The sequence below is a fragment of the Mobula birostris genome, chromosome 11 (genome assembly GCF_030028105.1).
Source record: "Mobula birostris isolate sMobBir1 chromosome 11, sMobBir1.hap1, whole genome shotgun sequence".
NCBI lineage: Eukaryota > Metazoa > Chordata > Chondrichthyes > Myliobatiformes > Myliobatidae > Mobula > Mobula birostris.
This window is the reverse complement of record NC_092380.1, coordinates 48,401,123-48,427,913: the sequence shown is the minus strand read 5'-3', so window position 1 is coordinate 48,427,913 and position 26,791 is coordinate 48,401,123. Positions and strand designations below refer to the sequence as shown.

At 43.4% G+C, this 26,791-nt stretch overlaps 1 protein-coding gene across 6 annotated transcripts in view; it reads right to left on the bottom strand.

Annotated features, from left to right (window-relative positions):
• trim44 (tripartite motif containing 44) overlaps positions 1-26,791 on the bottom strand; it is a 214,588-nt gene that overhangs the window by 161,159 nt on the left and 26,638 nt on the right. For 5 of the 6 annotated variants that reach the window (XM_072272193.1, XM_072272196.1, XM_072272197.1 and 2 more), the window contains exons 3-4: positions 13,191-13,430; positions 11,279-11,298 (exon numbers count right to left, since the gene is read on the bottom strand). In XM_072272193.1, coding sequence (XP_072128294.1) covers positions 11,279-11,298; positions 13,191-13,430 — 260 coding nt within the window. Of the gene's footprint in view, positions 1-307; positions 389-11,278; positions 11,299-13,190; positions 13,431-26,791 lie in introns of those variants that run through there. The other variant, XM_072272195.1, reaches the window with a different exon arrangement.

The window sequence follows — 26,791 nt, the reverse complement described above, 5'->3', positions numbered from 1 at the left end:
TTGCAGCAGCAAAACTGCAATAAAAATAAAAAGTTAAATAAATAGTGCAAAAAGAGAAGAAAAGTGAGGTAGTGTTCATGGGTTCAATGTCCATTCAGAAATCCGATGGCAGAGGGCAAGAAGCTGTTCCTGAATCGTTGAGCTTGTGCCTTCAGGCTTCCGTACCTCTTCCCTGGTGGTAGCAATGAGAAGAGAGCATGTCCCCAGCACATTATCAGTGTTCAGCTGGTTCATAAGCTTAAATTTGAGGTCCTACTATTAACAAGCACCCTCCTCATTAAAATTAAGATCAAAAGGTCACCCTCCTGTGTCTACTTCACTGGTTTGTCAGATCATGGTCAACCTTGCTTGCCTTTGGATCATCATGCCTCTGGACATCCTTAACAATCTATCATCAAAGCAGAAAGTAAATTTATTATCCAAGTACATACATGGCACCATATACAACCCTGAGATTCATTTCCCTGTGGGCGTACATAGTAAATCTGAGAACCATAACAGAATCAATGAAAGACCACCGCCAACAGGACAAACAGCCAGTGGGCAAAAGACAGCAAACTGCACAAATACAGAAGAGTGAAATAATAATCAATAATCATTTTAAAAAGAGTCCTTGAAAGTGAGTCTATAGGTTATGGGAACAGTTCAGTGATGGGGCAAATGAAGTTATTCCCACTAGTTCAATAGGGGTAATAAATGTTCCTGAACCTGGTGGTGTGAGTCCCGAGGCTTCTGCCCCTTCCTCGGGATCGCAGCAGCGAGAAGAGAGCATGTCCTAAGTGGTGAGTCTCAAAACCGTATCGACCCAACATTGGCACACTTCTGGAGAAGTTTAATGAAAATGTGCTTCTTGATTTCACTCCCAAATAGCCAACAGATAATACCCCTTTGTTCCAGATTCCCCACCCTAATTAAATATTTTTGCTCTATTGACAAAATTGAATCCTTTTATCATTTAAAATATTTAAATTCCGTCAATCCTCAAACACAAAAAAATTAAAGGAATTTAAGCCGATTTAATCAAGTTGATTTAATATAATCTTTTAACCTTTGTATTATTCTGATCGATGTGTAATGTTATTTATATAAGGTGCCTCTCATGATGCAGTACCCAGGACAGACCATGAGTTTAAATGTCAAAACATCCACCTCATTGAATGCCAATCCCTTATGATCTACTAGCTTTTAAAATTAATATCTGTAAACTGACCTGCTTTTAGTAATTTATCTACATAAACTCCCACACCCCTCTGCTCCTCTAAAGTTTGCAGCTTAGTAACAAATTTCAGATCTCTCTCTCTCTCTCAGGTTCAAAATGGATGACCTCACACTTCTCAACAGAATTAGCATTATTCTGCAGTCACAATCCATCAAAGTCCCTTTGCAACTTACCACTCCAACCACTCAATGAAGGCAGATGTGTATAAATGCCTAGAATCAGGTCCACATCTAAATCATTGCTAACTATGGTGAAAGCCAAGGTCTCTGGGCATACGACTGGTCACTTCCTGCCAGCTGGGGCACTTTCCAATTACCTTCTTGCTAAATATACACCAATATCAGATAGGCACCTTTGCCATTATTTGCCAGGAGGGTTAACAAATGCCCCTTAGAAGTCTATGACAATAGCATCCTTTGATATTTCCTTATCACCTCCCCCCCCAAAACCCACTGCATTCACTAGATTTAGTTTACTCATTGCAAATCCATATTCCTTGTCTTTAAAAACAACCGGCTGTCCAAATGCTCAACAACTCTAAGACTAACAATGGACTTGAGAAACACCTCCACTGATAATTGGGCTGCAAGGAACAACAATTTCCTAGTTTCTCATTCCTACCCTTATTAAATAATCAAGCAACATTGAAAATTTTCTAATAGGAGAGTAATTACTGAATTTTGGACTACAGACAGACATCCACTACTACTTTTAATATTCTGGAGTGTAAGTCAAGCATCAGGTCTTGGAAATCTGATTGTCTTTAAGCTTATTAATTTCCTCATTATCACTATTTCACAGATCAAGTCTAGTAAATTCCTGCCCTTATAATTAACTGTAGTTTCCCTGCCTCTTCTGGAACCTTGCCCCTAATTATGCGATCAGTTGGCATGCCAGCTCGTTTTTAATGTGATGCATTAATATAATATTTATGCAAAGTTTTAATACAGCAAAACAAGGCAGGAGGGTCAACAAACAAAATCACATACGGAGATACGAGAGCGGATAAACCAAAGGTAGGTCAAAGTGCGGAGTTCTGCGGACAATCTTAAAGCAGACAAGGTCGTGAGGCAATTCACATCATGAGGTAATTACAGATCTAAAGGCTTCAGTATTTGAACCCATGGATGCGCACTAGTTGATGATTAAAAATGACAAGGCTCACGAAGACAGAACTGCAAGGTGCTACACAAACTGTGAAACCAGAGATTATGGAGAAAAGAAGCAATAAAGTCACCAAGTGATTTGAAAACAAGGATGAAAATTTGACCATTTCAAATGTCCGATGTGTTCTCTCTCGAAATCTCAGCCACCCGTCACACCCTATACAATTTTTTTCTCATATTCTCTTTGGTACTTCTTGGTTTTAAATAAAAAATTCCACCATTCATGGGATCTTTCTCACTCTTTACATTCATACAAGTACTAATTTTTAGTTTTATACTGATTATCACTTCTATTGCCAAAGTTCTTCAATATAATGGAGTAGTTGTCATTTTAGGCTGTGTAAGTGTCTTATATTCTACTAAATATGTCTTTGAGTACCTATGCTCATAGATGGTATAGTTAGTCAACTATTGTTCCACCTGGTTTCTGTATCTTTTAATTTAACTTCAACTAAATTTTGGTTTTAACTCAGCTTTCTCCCTCTCGGATGGACCTAATAGTTAATTCAATTGCCTTACATTCACTGTACGTTGGACATTCCCTTGGAGTTACACTGGAGAACACTGACTTTCATCCTTGAATAGTTCTCAAAGTTTTAGCGGTCCAACAATGTACTGGTGCAGAAACCACACAATTAGAAAAGTTTACAGTCTTTAAAATTGTTCGACTACACTGCTCTCCAAATAGGAACCACTACTGAGTGAAGGTGACATTGACAATGAAACTGATGGCAGGGGAGCTGCGTTGCCTTTGTTGTGGTGAGGACTAGACCCTCGGCATGGGGTCGCCTCTTGCAGTTGCCCAGAAGTGGAGATGCCAAGGGGGTATGGGAGAGAGCAGTGGTGTCTGTGGGTTGGGGACTGGCTCCTCCAGTTGGTGCTGCCCTCTGGTGTTCACTCAGTGCTACACTCCAGTGTTGGATCGGTGGAAGCTGGACCAGGTCAACTCATCATTAAACAACGGTCATGCCATTTAGGGACTTGGGCTATGTTATTTTTTTCATGACTACGTTCTTCTGTAATCATAACCATATGCACTATTTATTCTATATGATACGTGCTGTGTGCTGCTGGTAGTGTGCTTTGCACCTTGGCCCCGGAGAAATTCTGTTTCGTTTGGCTACACTTATGTATGGTTGAATGATAATTAAACTTCAACTTGAAATTTGGTTGTAGAGGTCAGGTCATTGAGTGTATTGAAGGTGGAGAATGATAGATTCTTGATCGGTCAGGGCGTGAGAAGTTACGGGGAGAAGGCAGAAGAATGCAGTTGCAAGGGAAATAGAAAAGCCATGTTCAATTAGCGGAGCATACTCAATGGGGTGAACAGCCTAATTCTGCTCTAATGTCTCGTGGTCTTGAAATTTGCCATCCCCTTCTATGCACCAGCCCAACCTATGATCAACTGAGGAAATGGTATTGAAGACCAAAACCTCAGATCTGGCACAAACCTCATCACTTATTGGGCAACAGAGACCCCTGTTTTCCTAAGTGCTTCTGAGATTTAAGCTACCGTTTAAAAAACACTGAAAATTCAGTGTCAAAGTCATCTGCAAAATTTTCCGAAGCAATGTCAGCGTTGTTTCCCTTGACAACATCTTCAGTTCCAGTCTGCAGCCACATGTTGTTGGCCACAGGCATTCATTACAAAAATGTCCGGATTGATGTAAATAAAAAGAAAGAACAGAATAGGTGGCAAGTCTCAAGCTATAGACATTCAGTTAAGCCATCCAAAGAATTTAAAATTCAGACCATTCTTGCAAGCAAATTTCTCTCAATTGCTGTATCATGAAAGAGCTTTCAATTTCCACTACAAACAAGACAATTATTTTTTGACAGAGGAAGAAATAACATGGGCCGGACTTACTGTGGCCAATGGAAGCAAGAGGCTTGAATTCATAATCCTGCTGTTCCTCTATCCATTTTACTTAATATGTTATCAGCTCTATTGAACAGAGCACAGAGTACACCCTATCTGTGTGTGTCAAATCCCCTCCCACACTGAACACAGGAAAGCAGCATCCGACATCAGGGACCTCCACCACCCAGCTCATGCTCTCTTCTCATTGCTGCCATCAGTAAGAAGGTACAGAAGCCTCAGGACTCACATTACCAAGTTCAGGAACAGTTACCCCCCCTCAACTACTAGGCTCTGGAACCAAAGAGGATAATTTCACTCAATTTCACTTGCCCCATCACTGAACTGTTCCCACAACCTTTGGACCCATTTCAAGGGCTCTTCATCTCGTGTTCTCGTTATGTATTATTTATTTTTTCCTTTTGTATTTGCACAGCTTGTCATCTTTTGCACAGCTGTTGGTGCACTTTCATTGATTCTATTATGGTTATTGGATTTATTGCATATGCCCACAAGAAAATGAATCTCAGGGTTGTATACAATTCGATAATAAATTTACTTCGAACTTTGAAATGCCTGCTCGCTATTACTGGCACTAGTGACCAATATTTGGCACAGTTAAGGCTAAAAATATTGCAAGTGCAAAGTTGGATCATATGTTGGAGAAAAAGACAAGCTAACACCCAGGTGTGATTTCCACAGGCCTCCGTGCTCAAGACAGTAACTTGCAATTACAAGATTAGTATATCAGACAATGCCTTAAGAGCATTAAAGGAATGGAAATCAGACATTTGACAACACCTATTCATTTTTCCTGCTTGGAGACACCTGGATGTATAAAGGAGATGTACTTTCACATATCTTCTCTCACTTTACCATTATAAAGTCAGCAGGCAGCCATTCTATTCTTGATGTATGGGACAGAGTGGACACAGGGATCTTATCTACAGTGTACTGACACCCAGTCAGGCCTTGTTTAAGAGCTTCCTATAAATAGGATTACCCCTAAGCATATCGGGATGAGCAGTGGTATTAATTTTGTGGAGTCCTGTGAAATGTTCAATGTTTACAGCTCATCACAATAATTTCAAATTTAGTTTTCTTGTGTCCCTTCGAATGTGTGGGGCTTCTGGGACCCCAGTTTCTGGATTAAAGCATTACATGACAGAGAATGTGGAATGTCAGTGGTAGGTTCTATCCAAAATAACACCACCCACTTCACTATGGCTAACTACGATCACACCAAAAAACCCTCACCACCATTGCCACCCTTCTTTGAGTTGCCTGTGTACTGAATTCAATGGATCCCAGCTAAGCTTCCAAACTCCAACTGGGCACGGATGGATTTTGGAAGGAAGTGTGCAGTCCAGGGAGGAGGGAATGCAAACTCAAGTGCTGCAACCTTTCCCATTTGCACATGACATTGGTAGTGTCTGCATTGCCAAAGAGTGTTTATAAAAATACTACACTGAGCACAACGCTTTCATTTTCAAACAGGCTGGCACAATTCCCCCACTGAGCACTCTGGGTCAGTACAGCAGATACACCATGCCTTTCACAACCTCAGGATGCCTTGGTGCGCTTGACAAGCAATCCAGAAACAGCAAACTCGGCTTTGAGATAAACAGCAGGTATGCTAATTTACTGACACTGTTTCATGGATAAAGCTTGTCTGGAACATCACTGAAAATCTCCCCTGCTGTTCCTTGAAGTGGTGCGGCAGTTTCATCAATATCCATCTGGGAGTGCACATCTTGCACAACCTCTCATGGTCCCAGAACACATCCTCCACAGTCAAGAAAGCTCACCAATGCCTTGACTTTCTGAGGAGACCAAAGAGAGCTGGACTGTGCACACCAATATGCATGACCTTCTACAGATGTGTAGTTGAGAGCATCCTAACAGGCTGTGTCGTTGTGCGGTACAGAAACTGCACTGTGGTGGACAGGGGGGCAAACTGAAACCGCCCAATACATCACTGGCACCAGCCTACCCACCATCAAGGACATATAGAGAAAAAGGCCAGCAATATCATGAATGAGCCCACCCACCCTACTCATGGACCTGCTCATTCTGCTCCATTAGAGGTTACATAGCATCCACACCAGAACCATTTGACTCAAAAGCAGTTACTTTCCCCGGCCAAGCTAATCAACACCTCCACCCACTAACCTACCATCACCACTTTATCATTTCTTGTTAGAGCCAACTTCCGTAGACACTCCTGCACCTAGTGTCAATTTTATGAATACACAGTCTATGAATATAAGCTAATTGTATGTATTTATATTTATTGTGATTTTTATTGTGTTCTTTATGCTTATTGTGTGCTTTATACTGTGTGTTTTGGATCCAGAGTAACAAACAATATATTTGTTTACACTTGTGTACTGAAGAATGTGAGAGGCCACATTAGTTTCAATGTGTCACCCAGGAGTGCAGCTCTATCCAAGTACTGCACAGACGCTACAGTCTAGACTTTCATTCTCAGAGCAATAGTGTGGGATTGGAACCCACAACCTGCTGAGTTGGAACCATATCTGATACAGAAAAATCAATCCAGCCTTCCTTGACTTTCGATCTCAGTTTAATTCCCACTATTCTGCCAGAAGGGTCAATAATGACACGAGAGGGTGGGAGTGATACCACTAAAGCTTTTAGTGCAACCACTTCTGGCTCTGCCAACACTGGAGGTCTGGAGATGGAATGAGGCTGCGAGATTAGACAATCACAGCTGGGCACAGGCTCTCTTTACTTGCGCTCCTGTAAAAAGCTTTTCCATCATTCCTTCCAAAAGTGAAGACGAGTGGGCAGAGACTGAATCTTCATTTTCTCATCGGCCTCTGATCCTCACTTCATGTACTTTATTTGTACAGGCATTTTTCAGATACCAAGGATTGACTTCATTTATTATCAAAGTATGTATAAATTATAAACACGAGAAAATATGCAGGTGCTGGAAATCCAAAGCAACACACACAAAATGCTGGAGGACATGGGAAAGAGTAAACCGCTGACATTTCAGGCCTGGAAAGGAGTCAGAATACGGAGGTGGGGGACGGAGAGGAAGAAGTACAAGCTGGCAGGTGATAGGTGAAAGGAGTAGAGGGAAGGGGGTGAAGTAAAGAGTTGGGAGGTTGATTGGAAAAAGAGATGAAAGGCTGGAGAAGGGGGAATCTGACAGGAGAGACAGAGACATTGGGAGAAAAGGAAGGAGGCTGGTAGGGAGAGAAGGTATGAGAGAGAAACAGAGCTGGGGAATGGTGAGGGTGAGGGAGAGGGAGGGGGGCAATTACCGGAAGTTCGAAAAATCTATGTTCATGCCATCAGGTTGGAGGCTACTCAGACAGAATACAAGGTGTTGCTTCTCCAACCTGAGTGTGGCCTCATGGCAACAGGAATGGACGCCGTGGACTGCCATGTCAGAATGGGATGGGAAGTTAAATTGAAATGGACGACCACTGGGAAACCCTGCTTTTTGCGTGGATGGAGTGTAGGTGCTTGGTGAAGCGGTCTCCCAATCTACGCTGGGTCTCACCAATATACAGGAGCACCAAACACAGCAGATGACTCCAATAGACTCACAGGTGAAGTGTTGCCTCACCTGGAAGGACTGTTTGAGGCCCTGAATGGTAGTGAGGGAGAGGGTGTTGGGGCAGGTGTAGCACTTGTTCCACTTGCAGGGGTAAGTGCCAGGAGGGAGATCAGTGGGGAGGGATGAGTGGACAAGGGAGTAGTGTAGGAAGTGATCCCTGCAGAAAGTGGAAAGTGGGGGGGGGGGGAAGGGAGAGGAGTGTTTGGCGGTGGGATCCTTTTGGAGATGGCGGAATTTACGGAGAATTACGTGCTGGACATGGAGGCTAGTGAGGTGGTAGGTAAGAACAAGAGGAACCCTATCACTGGTGTTGCAGTGGGAGGGTGGGATGAGGATAGTTGTGCGTGAAATGGAAGAGATGCGGGTGAGGACAGCATTGATTGTGGAGGAAGGAAGCCCCTTTCTTTGAACATGGAGGACATCTCAGTTGTTCTGGAATGAAAAGCCTCACGATGGCTTATGGCAAGAACATCCATTTCTCGAACTTCCAATAATTGCTGCCTCCCCCCCAACTTCTTCTTCAGAATTCCCCATCCCCGTTTCCCTGTCACACTTTCCCTTCTTACCTGCCCATCACCTCCCTCTGGTGCTCCTCCTCCTTCCCTTTCTTCCATGGTCTTTTGCCCTCTCCTATCAGATTCCCACTTCTCCAGCCCTTTATCTCTTTCAGCAATCAACTTCCCAGCTCTTTACTTCACCCTCCCCCTCTCCCACTTTCACCTGTCACCTACCACCTTGTACTTCTTCCCTTCGCCCCCCCCCCAACCTTCTTATTCTGAATCCTTGCCCCTTCCTTTCCAGTCTTGATGAAGGGTCTCTGTCCAAAATGTCCACTCTTCACTCTTTTCCATAGATGCTGCCTGGCATAGTTCCTCCAGCATTTTGTGTGCGTTGTTAGGCATAAATTATACAACCTTGAGATTCGGCTCCTTACAGGCAGCCACAAAACAAAAAAACTCAAAAGAACCCGTTAAAAAAAGACCAACAAACTTATGACGCATTCTTTCTAAGCTAACCTTCAGGATAGGTAAATCCTTGCAGAAGGTATCAGCAGATCATGGCTACTGTGCACTGTAAACTTGACAGCTAGGTAAGAAGTATAGGCCACATATATAAAATGTTCACATATCCTCTATATTTAACATATTTAAAGGTACCACAATGAAAAGGTACCACGATGTACTATTTAATTTTATTTAGAGTCACGGCACAGTAACAGGTCTTCCAACCCAATGAGCCTGCACCGTCCAATTACACCTTCGTGGCCAGTGAACCTAATAACCCGGTATGTCTTTGGTATGTGGGAGTGCCAGGAGGAAACCCACATGGTCACAGAAAGAACGTACAAACTCCTTACAGATAGCAGCAGGAAGTGATCCCACACTGCTGGTGGTGTTATACTGTTTCATTGACCAGTACACGAACTAGTGTACATTTAAATAGGATTGCAGTATGTGTCCATTACAGATTAATCCTGGCTCTTAAACAGACTAGATTAGATTAGATTATGAGGACACACAGTCCTCTTTTATTGTCATTTAGTACTGCATGCATTAAGAAATGATACAATGTTCCTCCAGAATGATATCACAGAAACACAAGACAAACCAAGACTGAAAAAACCTGACAAAAGCCACATAATTATAACATTGCGATTAGATGCGAAGTATTCACAGCTGGCGTACATTTACCACAACAGCATCTTGCATTCTGGACTCCCAACGTGTGGGAGAGGCATAATTAAAACCATGTGGATGTAACAGCATGTTGTCAGTGAATATTGATAAATTACAATTTTAGAAATTGTGCAGGGTGTGCTAACATAATCCTCATTCAAAGATCAGTCATACTAACTGTCACGTATTGAAATGGTAAGGTCAGTTAACGTAGCTTGACACTTGTCAATCGTCATTCGGGGACAAACCAGCATGTGATATGAGGGAACATGGAAGCGAGAATGAGAAATAAAGACACGTTCAGAGCATGAAGCGTTGAGACATGATATATGTGCTATCTAATTAAGTACCAAGACAGGCTGCAAATACACAACACCAACCACAACTGGTTATACCAAATCAATGTTCACCAGGTGTACTTCATGTTAAAGATTTTTCTATGACAGAAGTTGTCCCATCATTAATTTTGCAATCTGAAAAGGACTCAGAAGTTATTCTTTTGAATGAAGATTATAGATAAAGCTGACCCTTACTTTATTATAGACATCACATTGGGCTGCTGTCTCCCAAACGCTCCAAGTATCATTTTGTGGGTATCTTTGAAAGCTGAGATAGATCTTGAAGGAAGATGAAAGCAACTGCATGCTTTCACATGCAAACACCTGCAGGTGCACGCTGACTGCACTCTCAGCCTGGTACTGAGCCTCTGATACACCGGGGCTGCAAGAGGTTGCGGAGGCTTGCAGACTCAGTCAGTTCCATCATGTGCACAATGTTGTGTATTTAATATTTCAGTAATATTTACGTAATCTTGTTCATAAAGAGTGAGTACCAAGTGATAATAATCATAACATAACACACAACCCTCCCTGCCACTGAGGGCCCCTTCAAGAGGTGATGCCTCACGAACAAGGCATCCATCATTAAGGACCCTCACTGTCTGTGACGTGCCCTCTTCTCGCTACTACCATTCAGGAGGAGGTACAAGCCTGAAGCCCCACATTCAGTATGTGGGGAAATCAGTGGGCTGGAATCCAACTAAGGGGTTCAGAGGTGGGTGGAAGGGGCAGGTTCATGATCGTGACATCTTCCTGGCCCCCAAGCATTGGCCTGAAGTTACCTAGTTAACGTATTCTGATCCTTTTCACCTGCTACGTTTCCTGACGCCTGTCATGGGACAGCAACTGAAACTTTTGTACAATAAAGCACGAAGACCACAGCACAGCTTCAGTTTATATTTTCATCGGAGATTAATCTCTCATCTCCAAACATCAAGAATCAAAACTACAAGTAATCTAATTTTACTACAAAAAATTGGGTGAGCTTTTCTAGTCCTTGCAATCAAAAGTCCACCTACTTTTTGGTCGCTCATTTTATCACCATATCTTCGTATTTTCTCTGACCCTGAAACTGGGTTTACTCAGTGACAACATCAGTCTTGTAAAGTGCACTGTTCATGTTAATCCCAATATAACAAGCAGTGGACCTGTAAGTGTCTAAATAACATGTCAGTCTTTGTATTGTTCAAGTGTCAGTTCCATGTCAGCCAACACCCAACACCTAGTGTTCCTACTGTAAAACACGTCAGTGTCTGAAGCTCACACACTCTATCTAGCATACACACACACTGTAAAACTTTCTATCTGATAATCAGCCTTCAGTGTGACATACTATAGCTAATCGTTGAAATCAAATTTCCAGATGGCAGTGTATACAATAAGATGTTATTGCATTGAAAAGTGATAGTCAGCTGCCTCAACTTACCTGAGTTTATCTTCAATATCCTGCAAAGAAACAATACGAAGAGTTAGTTAGGGGGATTCCGATTGATATTATACATTTATGATCACCGATTCATACCGTATTGACACAACCCTTCAGCCTAACTGTGCTAACCACTACACATCCATTTACACTAATCCTTTGTATTCACTCGATATTCCCACCAATCTTCCCCTGGATTCTACCACTCAACCAAACACTAGCAGCAATTTAAAGAATTCAGTTAACTTAACAATTTTCATGTACAGCACCTCTTAAAGTCCAACCGTACGTCCCCTATGTCAATAGATGTGCAGCTAAATCAATATACTGCACAGGGAGGAATATCAATAGATACAGAAATAAATAATAGACCAGGAGTGAAGCTATATTTGCTCTTATGGCAGGAACATTACGTCAATGGAAATGGAAATTAAATCAATAGATGTACAAAGATATGCAAAGATAAATCAAACAATATTAAAAAGATATACATACAGTACTGTGCAAAAGTCTTAGGTGCATATTTATAGCTGGGGTGCTTAAGAATTTTGCACAGTAATTTTACGTATTGCACTGTACTGCTGCCCCAAAAAAAAGAAATACCATGACATATAACAGGACTTCTGCAGATGCTGGAAATTCAAGCAACACACATCAAAGTTGCTGGTGAACGCAGCAGGCCAGGCAGCATCTATAGGAAGAGGTACAGTTGACGTTTCAGGCCGAGACCCTTTGTCAGGACTAACTGAAGGAAGAGTTAGTAAGAGATTTGAAAGTGGGAGGGGGAGGGGGAGATCCAAAATGATAGGAGAAGACAGGAGGGGGCGGGATGGATCTCCCCCTCCCCCTCTCACTTTCAAATTCCTTACTAATTCCTTCAGTTAGTCCTGACGAAGGGTCTCGGCCTGAAACGTCGACTGTACCTCTTCCTAGAGATGCTGCCTGGCCTGCTGTGTTCACCAGCAACTTTGATGTGTGGACCATGACATATAAACCTGATTCTGATATGGGTCTCTATAGTGGACTACAGAGTGGGAAGGGGGCAGGGTGAGGGGAAACATAGGTGGATGGGGGGGGGGGGGGGAGAGGAGTGAGAAACACCAGGGAGACATTTTGTAATTATCATAAACCAATTGTTTGGAATCAAATGACTTTGCCTGGTGTCTCAGAGCTGGGCGTGTCTGCGTCTACACCACCCCTCATACCTGACACTCCTTTCTCTGCTATCTGTCCCACACCCCTCCAGCGGCACCCCACCCTCACCATTCTCAACAGCCTGTGCTCCCGTCACATTCACAAACCCACAATCCGCACCACATTGACAAATACAATACTGCGCAAGAGTGTTAGGCACCCTAGCTACATATAGTGTTCAAGACTTTTGCACGCTATTGTACATAACAAAAAGAAGCAAGCCTATCTTAAAATGAAAGAAATTTACTTGAATAAGTCTGTAATCTTATGATAATAGTCGGATTCTTTATTGCTTTCACTCAGTTCTGTGGACAGATGTGTACCTGGTTTCTCTTCCCTAACACTAGAGCTGGCATGGAATAATTCACTTCCCCAGAAACTAGCCAATTGGGAACTTCAATTTCACTGAAATTGGTCAGTACAGGACCAGACCCTTTGGCCTATATTGTTGTGCCAAACTAATTAAAGTAGTAATCAAATGCTAACTAATCCTTCTGCCTATATAATGTCCATGTCCTTATCCATGCTCATTCACATGCCTGTTGAAGGGCTTTTTGAAAGCATCATCACCCCAGGCAGCATATTCCGGGCTAAAACCTGTCTGGCCATCTTCTTAGAACTTATCTTAAACATTTGTCCTGACCCGATGGGTTTGCATTTTTGTTCAATTAATCTTTACACATACACCACAGTGAGTGAGTGAGCGAGGATTCCTCACCTTTGGTTTCAACAGTGCCAGCTGATTGAAGGTGTCCAACTGCCTTGTGAGCTCCTGCATCTCCTCTGTAAGTTTCTCCATGGTGACATTAATCTCCGCGATTACCTCAGCGACGTGTGCAGTAGCCACCGCCTCCTGTAGGTCCACCAGGTGAAGGGCCCTTCGTTCCTCCTCAAACAACATCTTCCTCATCTTAGCAAATTCCTGCTTAATACAGTCTGCCATTTGGCCTTGAGTTACCTGAGGAAGGAGGGAAGACGACGTAACCATGAGTCGGGACATATCTGAGCACGAGTTAGTGAGGGATAGATTAGAGGATGTGCCGGAGTCATGGATGTGGTACAATAGGAAAGATCGGGCTGACTGGAAAATGTGGAGTGTCAGGCAATGGTGCTGCTAATGTGGGATCTCAAGGCACAAATGCTTTGGATGAGGAGTGTGGCAATGCAGCTGTTACTGTGGGTGTGGTTACATGAAGACAATGTCGTGTAGATGAGGGTTAAGGTCTATCAGACAATACTGCTGGTCATGAGATCAAGATGCTTAAAGCAGTCAATATTACAGTGAATGAGGGTGCAGTCTATCAGGGAATGTTGCTAAGAATGAGAAATATGGACTATCAGGCAATACTTCAGTGAACGGTTATGAATGTTTCAAAACATTGATAAAGACCAGAACAAAACATCATATTCATTATCAACTTTGGAGATCAGACAGTTACTACAACGTTGCAGAGTTAGTTTCTGACCAATAACTGAAATAATAAAATATTGTTCACAATATACCATTTAGATTTGTAAAAGAGCCAACAGGACAACAGAGGATTTTTATAATTATGCAAAGGCTATTTCCGTGCTCCTAGTAAAATGTCTTTTCAAAAATAATGTCTTTTCGTTTCTGATGAGGCCGCGAGGCAGCTGCACAGATTCTAGTGACGTGGGGAGATTGCCCACGAGATAGAAGTGGATGACCTGGGGTGAATGCCGCCAACAGATTCACCTTCATACCCTCTACCCAAACACTTCAACGTAGCAGCACTTATACCAGCCAGATGGAATTTAGTTGTAATTTGTGACTAAAATTAGTTACAGAAACTTAGAATATAGTCAAGAATTCACCTGGTTAAGTAACTTAAAAGCTTATTGTGCTTGGGCATAAACCTTTGATTGTTAAAGGATTGCTATCAAAGTTAAAGTCAAAGTCGAGTTTGTCATTTGCACAACTGCATCAATGCACAGGTGTAACAAAAACTTACTTGCAGAAGTGTTACAGGCACATAACATCACAGAACATAGAACAGTACAGCACAGTACAGGCCCTTCGGCCCACAATATTGTGCCGACCCTCAAACCCTGCCTCCCATATAAACCCCCACCTTAAATTCCTCCATATACCTGTCTAGTAGTCTCTTAAATTTAACTAGTGTATCTGCCTCCACCACTGACTCAGGCAGTACATTCCACGCACCAACCACTCTCTCAGTGAAAAACCTTCCTCTAATATCTCCCTTGAACTTCCCACCCTTTACCTTAAAGCCATGTCCTCTTGTATTGAGCAGTGGTGCCCTGGGGAAGAGGCGCTGGCTGTCCACTCTATCTATTCCTCTTATTATCTTGTACACCTCTATCATGTCTCCTTTCATCCTCCTTCTCTCCAAAGAGTAAAGCCCTAGCTCCCTTAATCTCTGACCATAATCTATACTCTCTAAACCAGGCAGCATCCTGGTAAATCTCCTCTGTACCCTTTCCAATGCTTCCACATCCTTCCTATAGTGAGGCGACCAGAACTGGACACAGTACTCCACGGGTGGCCTAACCAGAGTTTTATAGAGCTGCATCATTACCTCGTGACTCTTAAACTCTATCCCTCGTCTTACAAAAGCTAACACATAAGCTTTCTTAACTACCCTATCTACCCGTGAGGCAACTTTCAGGGATCTGTGATCATGTACCCCCAGATCCCTCTGCTCCTCCTCATTACCAAGTATCCTGCCATTTACTTTGTACTCTGCCTTGGAGTTTGTCCTTCCAAAGTGTACCACCTCACACTTCTCCGAGTTGAACTCCATCTGCCACTTCTCAGCCCACTTCTGTATCCTATCAATGTCTCCCTGCAATCTTTGACAATCCTCTACACTATCTACAACACTACCAGCCTTTGTGTCGTCTGCAAACTTGCCAACCCACCCATCCAGGTTGTTAATAAAAATCACGAAAAGTAGAGGTCTCAGAACCAATCCTTGTGGAACACCACTAGTCACAACCCTCCAATCCGAATGTATTCTCTCCACCATGACCCTCTGCCTTCTGCAGGCAAGCCAATTCTGAATCCACCTGGCCAAACTTCCCTGGATCCCATGGCCTTCTGACTTTCTGAATAAGCCTACTGTGTGGAACCTTGTCAAATGCCTTACTAAAATCCATATAGATCACATCCACTGCACTACCCTCATCTATATGCCTGGTCACCTCCTCAAAGAACTCTATCAGGCTTGTTAGACACGATCTGCTCTTCACAAAACCATGCTGACTATCCCTGATCAGACCATGATTCTCTAAATGCCCATAGAGCCTATCTCTAAAAATCTTTTCCAACAGTTTTCCCACCACAGACGTAAGGCTCACTGGTCTATAATTACCCGGACTATCCCTGCTATCTTTTTTGAACAAGGGGACAATATTCGCCTCCCTCCAATCCTCCGGTACCATTCCCGTAGACAACGAGGACATAAGGATCCTAACCAGAGGCTCAGCAATCTCTTCTCTCGCCTCGTGGAGCAGCCTGGGGAATATTCCTTCAGGCCCCAGGGACTTATCTGTCCTAATGTATTTTAACAACTCCAACACCTCCTCTCCCTTAATATTAACATGCTCCAGAACATCAACCTCACCCAGATTGTCCTCAGCGTCATCAAGTTTCCTCTCATTGGTGAATACCGAAGAGAAGTGTTCATTGACGACCTCGCTCACTTCCACAGCTCCAGGCACATCTTCCCACCTTTATCTCTAATTGGTCCTACCTTCACTCCTGTCATCCTTTTGTTCTTCACATAATTGAAGAATGCCTTGGGGGTTTTCCTTTACCCTACTCACCAAGGCCGTCTCATGCCCCCTTCTTGCTCTTCTCAGCTCCTTCTTAAGCTCCCTGCTTGCTACCCTATATTCCTCAATAGACCCATCTGATCCTTGCTTCCTAAACCTCATGTATGCTGCCCTCTTCCACCTGACTAGATTTTCCACCTCACTTGTCACCCATGCTTCCTTCACCCTACCATTCTTAATCTTCCTCACCGGGACAAATTTATCCCTAATATCCTGCAAGAGATCTCTAAGCATCGACCACATGTCCATAGTACATTTCCCTGCAAAAACATCATCCCAATTCACACCTGCAAGTTCTAGCCTTATAGCCTCATAATTTGCCCTTCCCCAATTAAAAATTTTCCTGTCCTCTCTGATTCTATCCTTTTCCATGATAATGCTAAAGGCCAGGGAGTGGTGGTCACTGTCCCCCAGATGCTCACCCACTGAGAGATCTGTGACCTGACCCGGTTCGTTACCTAATACTAGATCTAGTATGGCATTCCCCCTAGTCGGCCTGACAACATACTGTGACAGGAATCCATCCTGACAGATTCACAAGAAAAACTATACATTAAGCATGAATACTCTATGTCTTACAATAAAGAACACAATTAGACAGGGAAAAAATGTCCATTTGTTAGTTATATCTGTTACTATTTTAAGCTCATCCCTAGAGAACTGGGTGTCAATGATGTGTCTGTACAGGGCAACATGAGGTAGCTGGTTGAAGAATCGCCAAAGATGTTTTGGGAGAGGTTCAGTGGGATCTCTTCTAAGTTACAGGCTTCAAGCAACTGAAGGGTGAATGGAGGAGAACTGGATATTGAGGGCTGTGGGTTGGAAAGCCATCGGAAATTATGGGGTTGGCTTTGAAAATGGTGAGCAGCGACGGTGAGGGGTACTCAGAACGGGAGACAGTGAATGACCTGGGCCGGACAGCTGGGAGTGGAGAGGGTGAGATCATCAAGGGAATCAAGCAATGTGTTGAACAGAGGCTGGCCACTTGAGTATGTCATCAGTCCCCAACATAACGCCAGAGTGTTCATTTCTGTTCATGGAGGGATGCCATTCAGCTTATCCGATCCACACCATCAAACCCAGTCTCTTTCTCTTTATTTCCTGCCTGAGTACATGTATTATCACATTCCCTGTCTGGAATGTACTCAATAATTAGCCTCAATAGTCCTCTCAAGATGAAGAATTTCAAACATTTACCAGGAAAGGAAAGGAATAGGGGCCAAGAGAGAAGGGAAGGACAAACGTTAGGAAGGTTTGCTGGTGCTCCACTGATGGGGCTAGGTGGGGTAAACTAGCTACAGAGCGTCAGAGCAGGTAGTGGAGTGGTTGTGGGGAAAGACGTTGTTAAACCTATATACAAAGTCAGGAATCGAAAAATTGAGCAAGGTGGGAATAATGTCATAGGAAAGGCTGATAAACTCAGGGCATGGATTAACACCTGGAATTATGGCATTGTAGCCATGAGTGTGAGACTTGGTTGCAGGAAGAGCAGGACTGGCAGCTCAGTATTCTGGAGTTACATCGCTTTGGACGTGACAGAGCGGGAGGGATAAAGGGAGGAGGGGTGGCATTACTATTCTGAGAAAATATTGTGACAGGTCAGACTGGAAAGCTCGTCCACTGAGGCTCTATGGGTGGAACTGAGGAATAAGAAAGAGATGACCACATAATGGGATTATATGATACATCACCAAACAGTCCTCGGAGTTTAGAGGAACAAATTTATAGAGATGACAGCTGTTGAAACAAACATAAGGGTGCCATAGTAGGCGATCTTAACTTTCCACATATTGACTAGGACACTCATACTGTAAAAGGCCTGGACGGGGCAGAGTTTGTCAAATGTGTTCACAAAAGTTTCCTTCATCAGTACATCGAGGCCCCAACTAGAGTGAGTACAACACCAGATCTCCTATTTGAAAATGAGACAGGGCAGGTGTAGTTTGTGTAGAGCAGCACTTTGCATCTAGTGATCATATAGACATTAATTTCAAGATAATTATGGAGGATAGGTCTGGTCCTTGGGTTAAGATTCTAAATTGGAGAAAGGCTAATTTTGATGGTATCAGAAAGGATCTGGCAAGTGTGGATTGGGACAGGTGGTTTTCTGGCAAAGGTGTATTTGGTAAGCGGGAGGCCTTCAAAAGTGAAATTTTGAGAGTACAAAGTTTTTATGTTCCTCTAAGAATAAAAGGCAAAGAGGGCAGGTTTAGGGAACCTTAGTTTTTGAGACATATTGAGATCTTGGTTAAGCAAACGAAGGAGGTGTATAGCAGGTATAGGCAAGAAGGAGCAAATGGGGTATTTGAAGAGTATAGGAAATGCAAGAGAACAGTTAAAAATGAAATCAGGAGAGTTTAAAAAAGGCATGAGGTTGTTCTTGCAGACAAGGGAAGAAGAATCCCAAGGACTCCTATTAAGGCCAAAAGCACAGCAAGGGACAAAACTGGAACTCTGGGAGATGACAGTGGTGATCTATGCACAGAGCCGTAAGAGATGGAGATCTTAAATGGATTTTTTTGCATCCGCATTTACACGGGAAATGGAAACAGAGTCTACAGAAGTGAGGCAAAGCGGCGGTGAGATCATGGACCATATATAGTTTACTGAAGAAATTATGTTTGCTCTCCTGAAGCAGATTAGGGTGGATAAATCTCCAGGGTTGACAAGGTATTGCCCTTGGACTCTGTGGGAGGCTAGTGCAGAAACTGAAGGGGTCTGAGCAGAGATATTTAAAATGTCCTTAATGTTTATTTTTGTTCATATTTTTGTGTGGTGAGAAGGGTAGTTGGGAGCTGATATTCTTGGGTTTCGTTTTGGGGGTTGATAACCAAGTTACCATTCTTTTTGTTCTTCTAGGTTTCGTGGCTATCTGGAGAAGAAGAACCTCAGAATTGTATACTTCGACCTGTACAAGAGAGACGGGTTACACTTGAACTACAGGGGGACCAATATCCTTTCAGGGAGGTTTGTGAGTGCTATTGGGGAGGCTTTAAACTAGATTTGCAGGGGGATGGGAACCAGAGTGCCAGAGCTGACAGTGTGGCTGGGGTGAAAATAAATGAGGTTAAAAGTTCAAGCAAATCCGCTAATAGAAAGGTTGTGAGTGGTGGTAAAAATCTTCTGAGGTGTATATATTTCAATGCTAGGAGTATTGCGGGGAAGGCAGATGAGTTGAGGGCGTGGATTGACACGTGGAATTACGACGTTATAGCAATTAGTGAAACTTGGCTACAGGAGGGGCAGGACTGGCAGCTTAGTATTCCAGGGTTCTGATGTTTCAGATGTGATCGAGGCAGAGGAACGAAAGGTGGGGGAGTAGCATTGCTTGTTAGGGAAAATATTACAGCAGTGCTCAGGCAGGACAGATTAGAGGGCTTGTCTACTGAGTCCTTATGGGTGGAGCTGAGAAACAGGAAAGGTATGGCCACATTAGTGGGATTGTATTACAGACCACCCAATAGTCAACGAGAATTGGAAGAGCAAATCTGCAGAGAGATAGCAGGCAACTGCAGGAAACATAAAGTTGTGGTGGTAGGGGATTTTAATTTTCCATATATTGATTGGGACTCCTATACTGTTAGGGGTCTAGATGGTTTAGAGTTTGTAAAATGTGTTCAGGAAAGTTTTCTAAATCAATATATAGAGAGACCAACCAGAGGGGATGCAATATTGGATCTCCTGTTAGGAAACGAGTTAGGACAAGTGACGGAAGTCTGTGTAGGGGAGCACTTTGGTTCCAGTGATCATACCACCATTAGTTTCAACTTGATCATAGACAAGGATAGATCTGGTCCTAGGGTTGAGGTTCTGAACTGGAAGAAGGCCAAATTTGAAGAAATGAGAAAGGATCTAAAAAGCTTAGATTGGGACAGGTTGTTCTCTGGCAAAGATGTGATCGGTAGGTGGGATGCCTTCAAAGGAGAAATTTTGAGAGTGCACAGTTTGTATGTTCTGTCAGGATTAAAGGCAAAGTGAATAGGAATAAGGAACCTTGGTTCTCAAGGGATATTGCAACTCTGATAAAGAAGAAGAGGGAGTTGTATGACATGTATAGGAAACAGGGGGTAAATCAGGTGCTTGAGGAGTATAAGAAGTGCAAGAAAATACTTAAGAAAGAAATCAGGAGGGCTAAAAGAAGACATGAGGTTGCCTTGGCAGTCAAAGTGAAGGATAATCCAAAGAGCTTTTACAGGTATATTAAGAGCAAAAGGATTGTAAGGGATAAAATTGGTCCTCTCGAAGATCAGAGTGGTCGGCTATGTGCGGAACCAAAGGAAATGGGGGAGATCTTAAATAGGTTTTTTGCGTCTGTATTTACTAAGGAAACTGGCATGAAGTCTATGGAATTAAGGGAAACAAGTTGTGAGATCATGGAAACTGTACAGATTGAAAAGGAGGAGGTCCTTGCTGTCTTGAGGAAAATTAAAGTGGATAAATCCCCGGGACCTGACAGGGTGTTCCCTCGGACCTTGAAGAAGACTAGTGTTGAAATTGCACGGGCCCTGGCAGAAATATTTAAAATGTCGCTGTCTATGGGTGAGGTGCCGGAGGATTGGAGAGTGGCTCATGTTGTTCCGTTGTTTAAAAAAGGATTGAAAAGTAATCCGGGAAATTATAGGCCGGTAAGTTTAATGTCGGTAGTAGGTAAGTTATTGGAGGGAGTACTAAGAGACAGAATCTACAAGCATTTGGATAGACAGGGACTTATTAGGGAGAGTCAACATGGCTTTGTGCGTGGTAGGTCGTGTTTGACCAACCTATTGGAGTTTTTCGAGGAGGTTACCAGGAAAGTGGATGAAGGGAATGCAGTGGATATTGTCTACATGGACCTCAGTAAGGCCGTTGACAAGGTCCCGCATGGGAGGTTAGTTAGGAAAATTCAGTCGCTAGGTATACATGGAGAGGTGGTAAATTGGGTTAGACATTGGCTCAATGGAAGAAGCCAAAGAGTGGTAGTAGAGAATTGCTTCTCCGAGTGGAGGCCTGTGACTAGTGGTGTGCCACAGGGATCAGTGCTGGGTCCATTGTTATTTGTCATCTATATCAATGATCTGGATAATAATGTGGTAAATTGGATCAGCAAATTTGCTGATGATACAAAGATTGGAGGTGTAGTAGATAGTGAGGAAGGTTTTCAGAGCCTGCAGAGGGATTTGGAGCAGCTGGAAAAATGGGCTGAAAAATGGCAGATGGAGTTTAATACAGACAAGTGTGAGGTATTGGACGTTGGAAGGACAAACCAAGGTAGAACATACAGGGTTAATGGTAAGGCACCGAGGAGTGCAGTAGAACAGAGGGATCTGGGAATACAGATACAAAATTCCCTAAAAGTGGCGTCACAGGTAGATAGGGTCATAAAGAGAACTTTTGGTACATTGGCCTTTATTAATCAAAGTATTGAGTATAAGATTTGGAATGTTATGATGAGGTTGTATAAGGCATTGGTGAGGCCGAATCTGGAGTATTGTGTTCAGTTTTTATCACCAAATTACAGGAAGGATATAAATAAGGTTGAAAGAGTGCAGAGAAGGTTTACAAGGATGTTGCCAGGACTTGAGAAACTCAGTTACAGAGAAAGGTTGAATAGGTTAGGACTTTATTCCCTGGAGCGTAGAAGAATGAGGGGAGATTTGATTGAGGTATATAAAATTATGATGGGTATAGATAGAGTGAATACAAGCAGGTTTTTTCCACTGAAGCAAGGGGAGAAAAAAACCAGAGGACATGGGTTAAGGGTGAGGGGGGAAAAGTTTAAAGGGAACATTGGGGGGGGGGCTTCTTCACACAGAGAGTGGTGGGAGTATGGAATGAGCTGCCAGATGAGGTGGTAAATGCGGGTTCTTTTTTAAGGTTTAAGAATAAATTGGACAGATACATGGATGGGAGGTGTATGGAGAGATATGGTCCGTGTGCAGGTCAGTGGGACTAGGCAGAAAATGGTTCGGCACAGCCTAGAAGGGCCAAAAGGCCTGTTTCTGTGCTGTAGTTTCTATGGTTTAGATAATAAATGAACCTTTGGGTAGGGTGCTAGAGGATTGGTTGATAGCTAATGTTGTTCTGTTGCTTAAGAAAGGCTTTTAGAATTAAGCCAGGAAATGATAGGCCAGTGAGCCTGACATCAGTAGTGGATAAGTTTTTGGAATGTATTCTAAGGGACCAAATATATGAGTATTTGGATAGACTGGGACTGATTAGGGATAGTCAACATGGCTTTGTGCATGGTAGGTCATGTCTATCAAACCTTACAGAATTTTTCAAGGAAGTTACCAGGAAAGTTGATGAAGGCAAAGCAGTGGATGTTGTCTACACATACTTTATCAAGGCCTTTGACAGGGTCCTGCATAGGAGGCTGGTCAAGAAGCTTCAGTCGCTTGGCATTTAAGATGAGGTAGTAAATTGGATTAGACATTGGCTTTGTGGGAGAAGCCAGAGAGTGGTAGTAGGTGGTTGAGTCTTTGATTGAAGGCCTGTGATTACTGCCGGAAATCAGATGTGCCATAGTGATCAGTGCTGGATCCGTTGTTGTTTGTCATCAATAGCAACGATCTGGATAATAATATGGTAAACAGCATCAGCAAATGTGTGGATGACACCAAGATTGGGGGTGTAGTAGACAGCGAGGAAGACTATCAAAGTTTGCAGTGGGATCTGGACCTGTTGGAAACAGAGCTGAAAAAAGCAGTTGGAATTTAATGCAGACAAATGTGAGGTGTTGCACTTTGGGAAGAGAAGCCAATGTAGGCCTTACACAGTGAGCGGCAGGGCACTGAGATGCACAGGGGAACAGAGGCATCTGGGCATACAGATCCCTAAATCCTTGAAAGTGGCTTCACAAGTAAATAGGGTCCTAAGGAGAGCTTTCGGCACATTGGCCTTCATAGATTGATGTACTGCGTACAGGAGTTGGGATATTATGTCGGGGAGGCCTAACGTGGGGTATCATGTGCAGTTCTGGTCACTTACTACAGGAACGATGTCAATGAGATTGAAAGAGTGCATAGAAAATTGACAAGGACTTGAGGACCTGAGTTATAAGGAAAAGTTGAATAGGTTTGGACTTTACTCTGCGGAGAGTAGGAGAATGAGGGGAGATTTGATAGGAGCATACAAAATTATGAGGGGTATAGAAAGGGTAAATGGGAGCAGGCTTTTCTCACTGAGGTTGCATGAGACTATAACTAGGGGCCATTGGTTAAGGGTGAAAGGTGAAATGTTTAAGGGGAACATGAGGGGAAACTTCTTCACCCAGAGAGTGTGGAATGAGCTGCCAACAGAAGTGATGGATGCAGGTTCAATTTCAACGTTTAAGAGAAATTTTGATGGGAACCTGGATGAGAGGGGTACGGAGTGCTATGTTCTGAGTGCAGATTGATGGGACCAGGCAGATTATTGGTTTGGCAAAGACTCGATGGGCAGAAGGGCCTGCTTCTTACAGTAGTGTCCTATGACTCCATGAAACTGACACAGAAAGGGACCAAGGGAGGAGGTAGCCTGTGGAGAGTCTGATTCAGAAAGAAACAGGTCATCCTTGAACCCGAGGGACTACCTAAGATGAAAACTGTAGTGAATCAGTTATAAACAAACAGATGGGGGGGGGGACACACAGAATATTGTCACAGATGAGACTATCAACGTTGCAGTGAGTGACGGGCACAGTTTATCAGATACAATTACATTGAAGGAGGGTTGCGGTATGTCAATCAATATTACATTACTCTATATTGCACTGATGGTGTGTAAAAATTAGATTCTATTAAGCTGAATGAGGAAAGTGCTCACTGACAACATTGTAATGAATGATGGGTGTGTAATCAGGTCACATTCCACTAAATAAAACTTGTTGACATCATGCAATTTTGCAGTGAATGAAGAATGTGTTAAATTGCACCAAACATATTGGACAATGATCTGAGTGGAGTACAGCAGGTAAGATTACATTCCATTTAGCAAAGAGTGTGCGATACTAGATATCATGACGTGCAATGGAAAATACAGCACCAAAATCAGTTCAAATAATGAAAGAGGAGACTTGTAGCACATTAGCAGGAACAGCAGAGGTACTAGACAGTGATGCAATTACATTGAAAGTTCATGGCAAAAGCATTCAAACAGGGAATCAGAGAACGGACAGGGAGTAAGTTGCAGGGTTCTGAGGAATAAGGAGAAAGGAACTGGACTGATTAGGTTGCTGTGGACCCAGTGGGCCAAATGACATCCTTCATGTTGTTACAGGTTAAAGTACATGCTGTAACATACAAGATGCTGGAGGAACTCAGCACATCTCAGGCATCATCTGTACGGATAGAAATGAACACTCGACGTTTCGGGCTGGGGTTCTTCATCAGGACTGGAAAGAGAGAAAGCAGAAGCCAAAATAAAAGGGTAGGGGAGGAGCACGTGCTGTCAGACGATAGGTGAGAGCAGGTGAGTGGTGGAGAGGGGAGGGAATGATGCGGAAGAGGTAAAGGGCTGAAGAAGGAGGGGACAGTAGACCACAGCAAAAAAAGAAGGGAAAGGAGGGAGGAAGGTATAGATTATGGTCAGCTTATCAGAGTTGGGGAGGGGAATGACACCAGAGGGATAAGGGTGAGTGGGGAACAGAGGGGAATAGTTACCAGAGGTTAGAGAAAACGATGCTAATGCCATCATGTTAGAGCCTATAGGAGACGTTTCTCCTCCAACATTCGTCCAGGCTCAACGTTGCAGGAGGGAAGGGCTTAAACAGATACGTCAGTGTACAACCTCTCAGGCAGCACCGCTTCTAGGGCCTGGAAATTGATGTGCAGCTCCACTTGTGGGTCATTGCAGCCTGTGGGTACATTGTCCAAATAGGATGCAGAGCTGCAGAGGCTCCACATCAGAACAGACTGAGCCACTTAATCTATTACTGACTTAATTCCCCACTGAGGGCTGACTGACTACAGGGGCTCTGCTGTAGCCGGTACAATAAATATTCTTACATCATCTAACAAAGCCCTGCTTATTATCCTCAGAGATTTTGTTATACTCCCAAGGATTTCACTACTTTCTGAATTTTGGCAGGTCTGCCTGGCTATTATCCAATGACATCTTTAAAAAAAAACAAAGCACCAAAGGCTTCAGTCAAAAATGTTGCAAATATTATGAAGTAGTGGACAATGGATTTTGTGAGTGCAAGGCTTGAGTAAGGGCAGAACAGCAAGAGAGCAGTGAGCTGTGAAACGCTGTCAGAGCTGACAGCTTGTGTAAGAAAGGGCTTAATTGAAAGCCATGTAGCGTGTTCTGTTAATCAGACAGTAGCCTGTGGATGACCCAATCACACAAAGGGCTCACTCAACTCCAAATTCCTTACTGCTGTCCAACACAACTGTGTCAGGCACGAGGCGCCCCAGTGAAGCCTGACGCGGGGATCTGAATGAAGTAAGCTGATAGAAGTGCAGTGAAGCACACAGGAGCCTGCTGCTGTGAATAAGTGAATGAAGATGGGCTGAAATTCCCAGAGCCCTCTGCGGTGCGAGGAAAACACCTGTCGGCATGACCTGTTCCTTCCTCAGAGACTGCAGCACCTCATATCACTGGACGACACAAAGGTAGCTCTATCCCTGTGCGGATTAAATACAACAACTCTTCTCTCAAAAGTGGGCGGGCTGCTCGTGAAAATAGTCTCAGGCAAGCCTGCAATAATGGCTTCAGCAACTGAGTGGAGGGCAGTGTACAAAAGATCTGAACCCCTTCCTCACCACCTGTGCTGACAGCCCAAAACTAAAATTCCAGCCACATGGACACTGGGCTTTGCCCTTCATATAAACTACACTTTACCTAATGTGGGATGTTTGGCAGGACAGTGTCAAGGGAGGTCTGCCCTCTATGCAACTTGCACTTTGGATAACCCTGGACACTGACACAGTAGCTTTTACCCACATCTAATCTGTACTACGTCAGATGTGTTACCTCCTTGAGCCTGAGAGGGGTAGAGGACGACTTGCTTCCACCGCAGTCTTGTGGCCGCTGAAATGACTAAGGAGGCCAATGGAGGAGCCACAGATGGAGCAGATGGGACATGCTTACAGAGGATCCTGCACCATCCCTCCATCGTCTTCTCAGTACCGCACAGGAGAGCCAACTTAGGTCCTATGTGAAGTTCAACAGAGATTAGCAGCAACGAGAAGCCAGGGCTGGCACCTCCCATGATCTTCTGACTGAAGGGAAGTTCACAACTTATCTTCTAAATGGTAACTTAAGGAGAACTAAAAGACTTCATCCACAAAACAATAAAAATCACATACAATTAAATAAGGTGCCTTACATTCTGCTCCGAGGGAAGCAGAATAGTCACAGATGAAAGAACATTAAGTTTATTTCTGGCGATGTTTATTGTTACAGTGATGTGGCCCGAGGCATCAGGAGAAGCTGACTACCGAACCTGAATGTCTGTTTCATCTCTTATCATGGTTTTCCAACCACTGCAGCTCCTGTTTTCTCAATCGTGGAGAAGTATCTGTCGAGGGAGAACAAGTG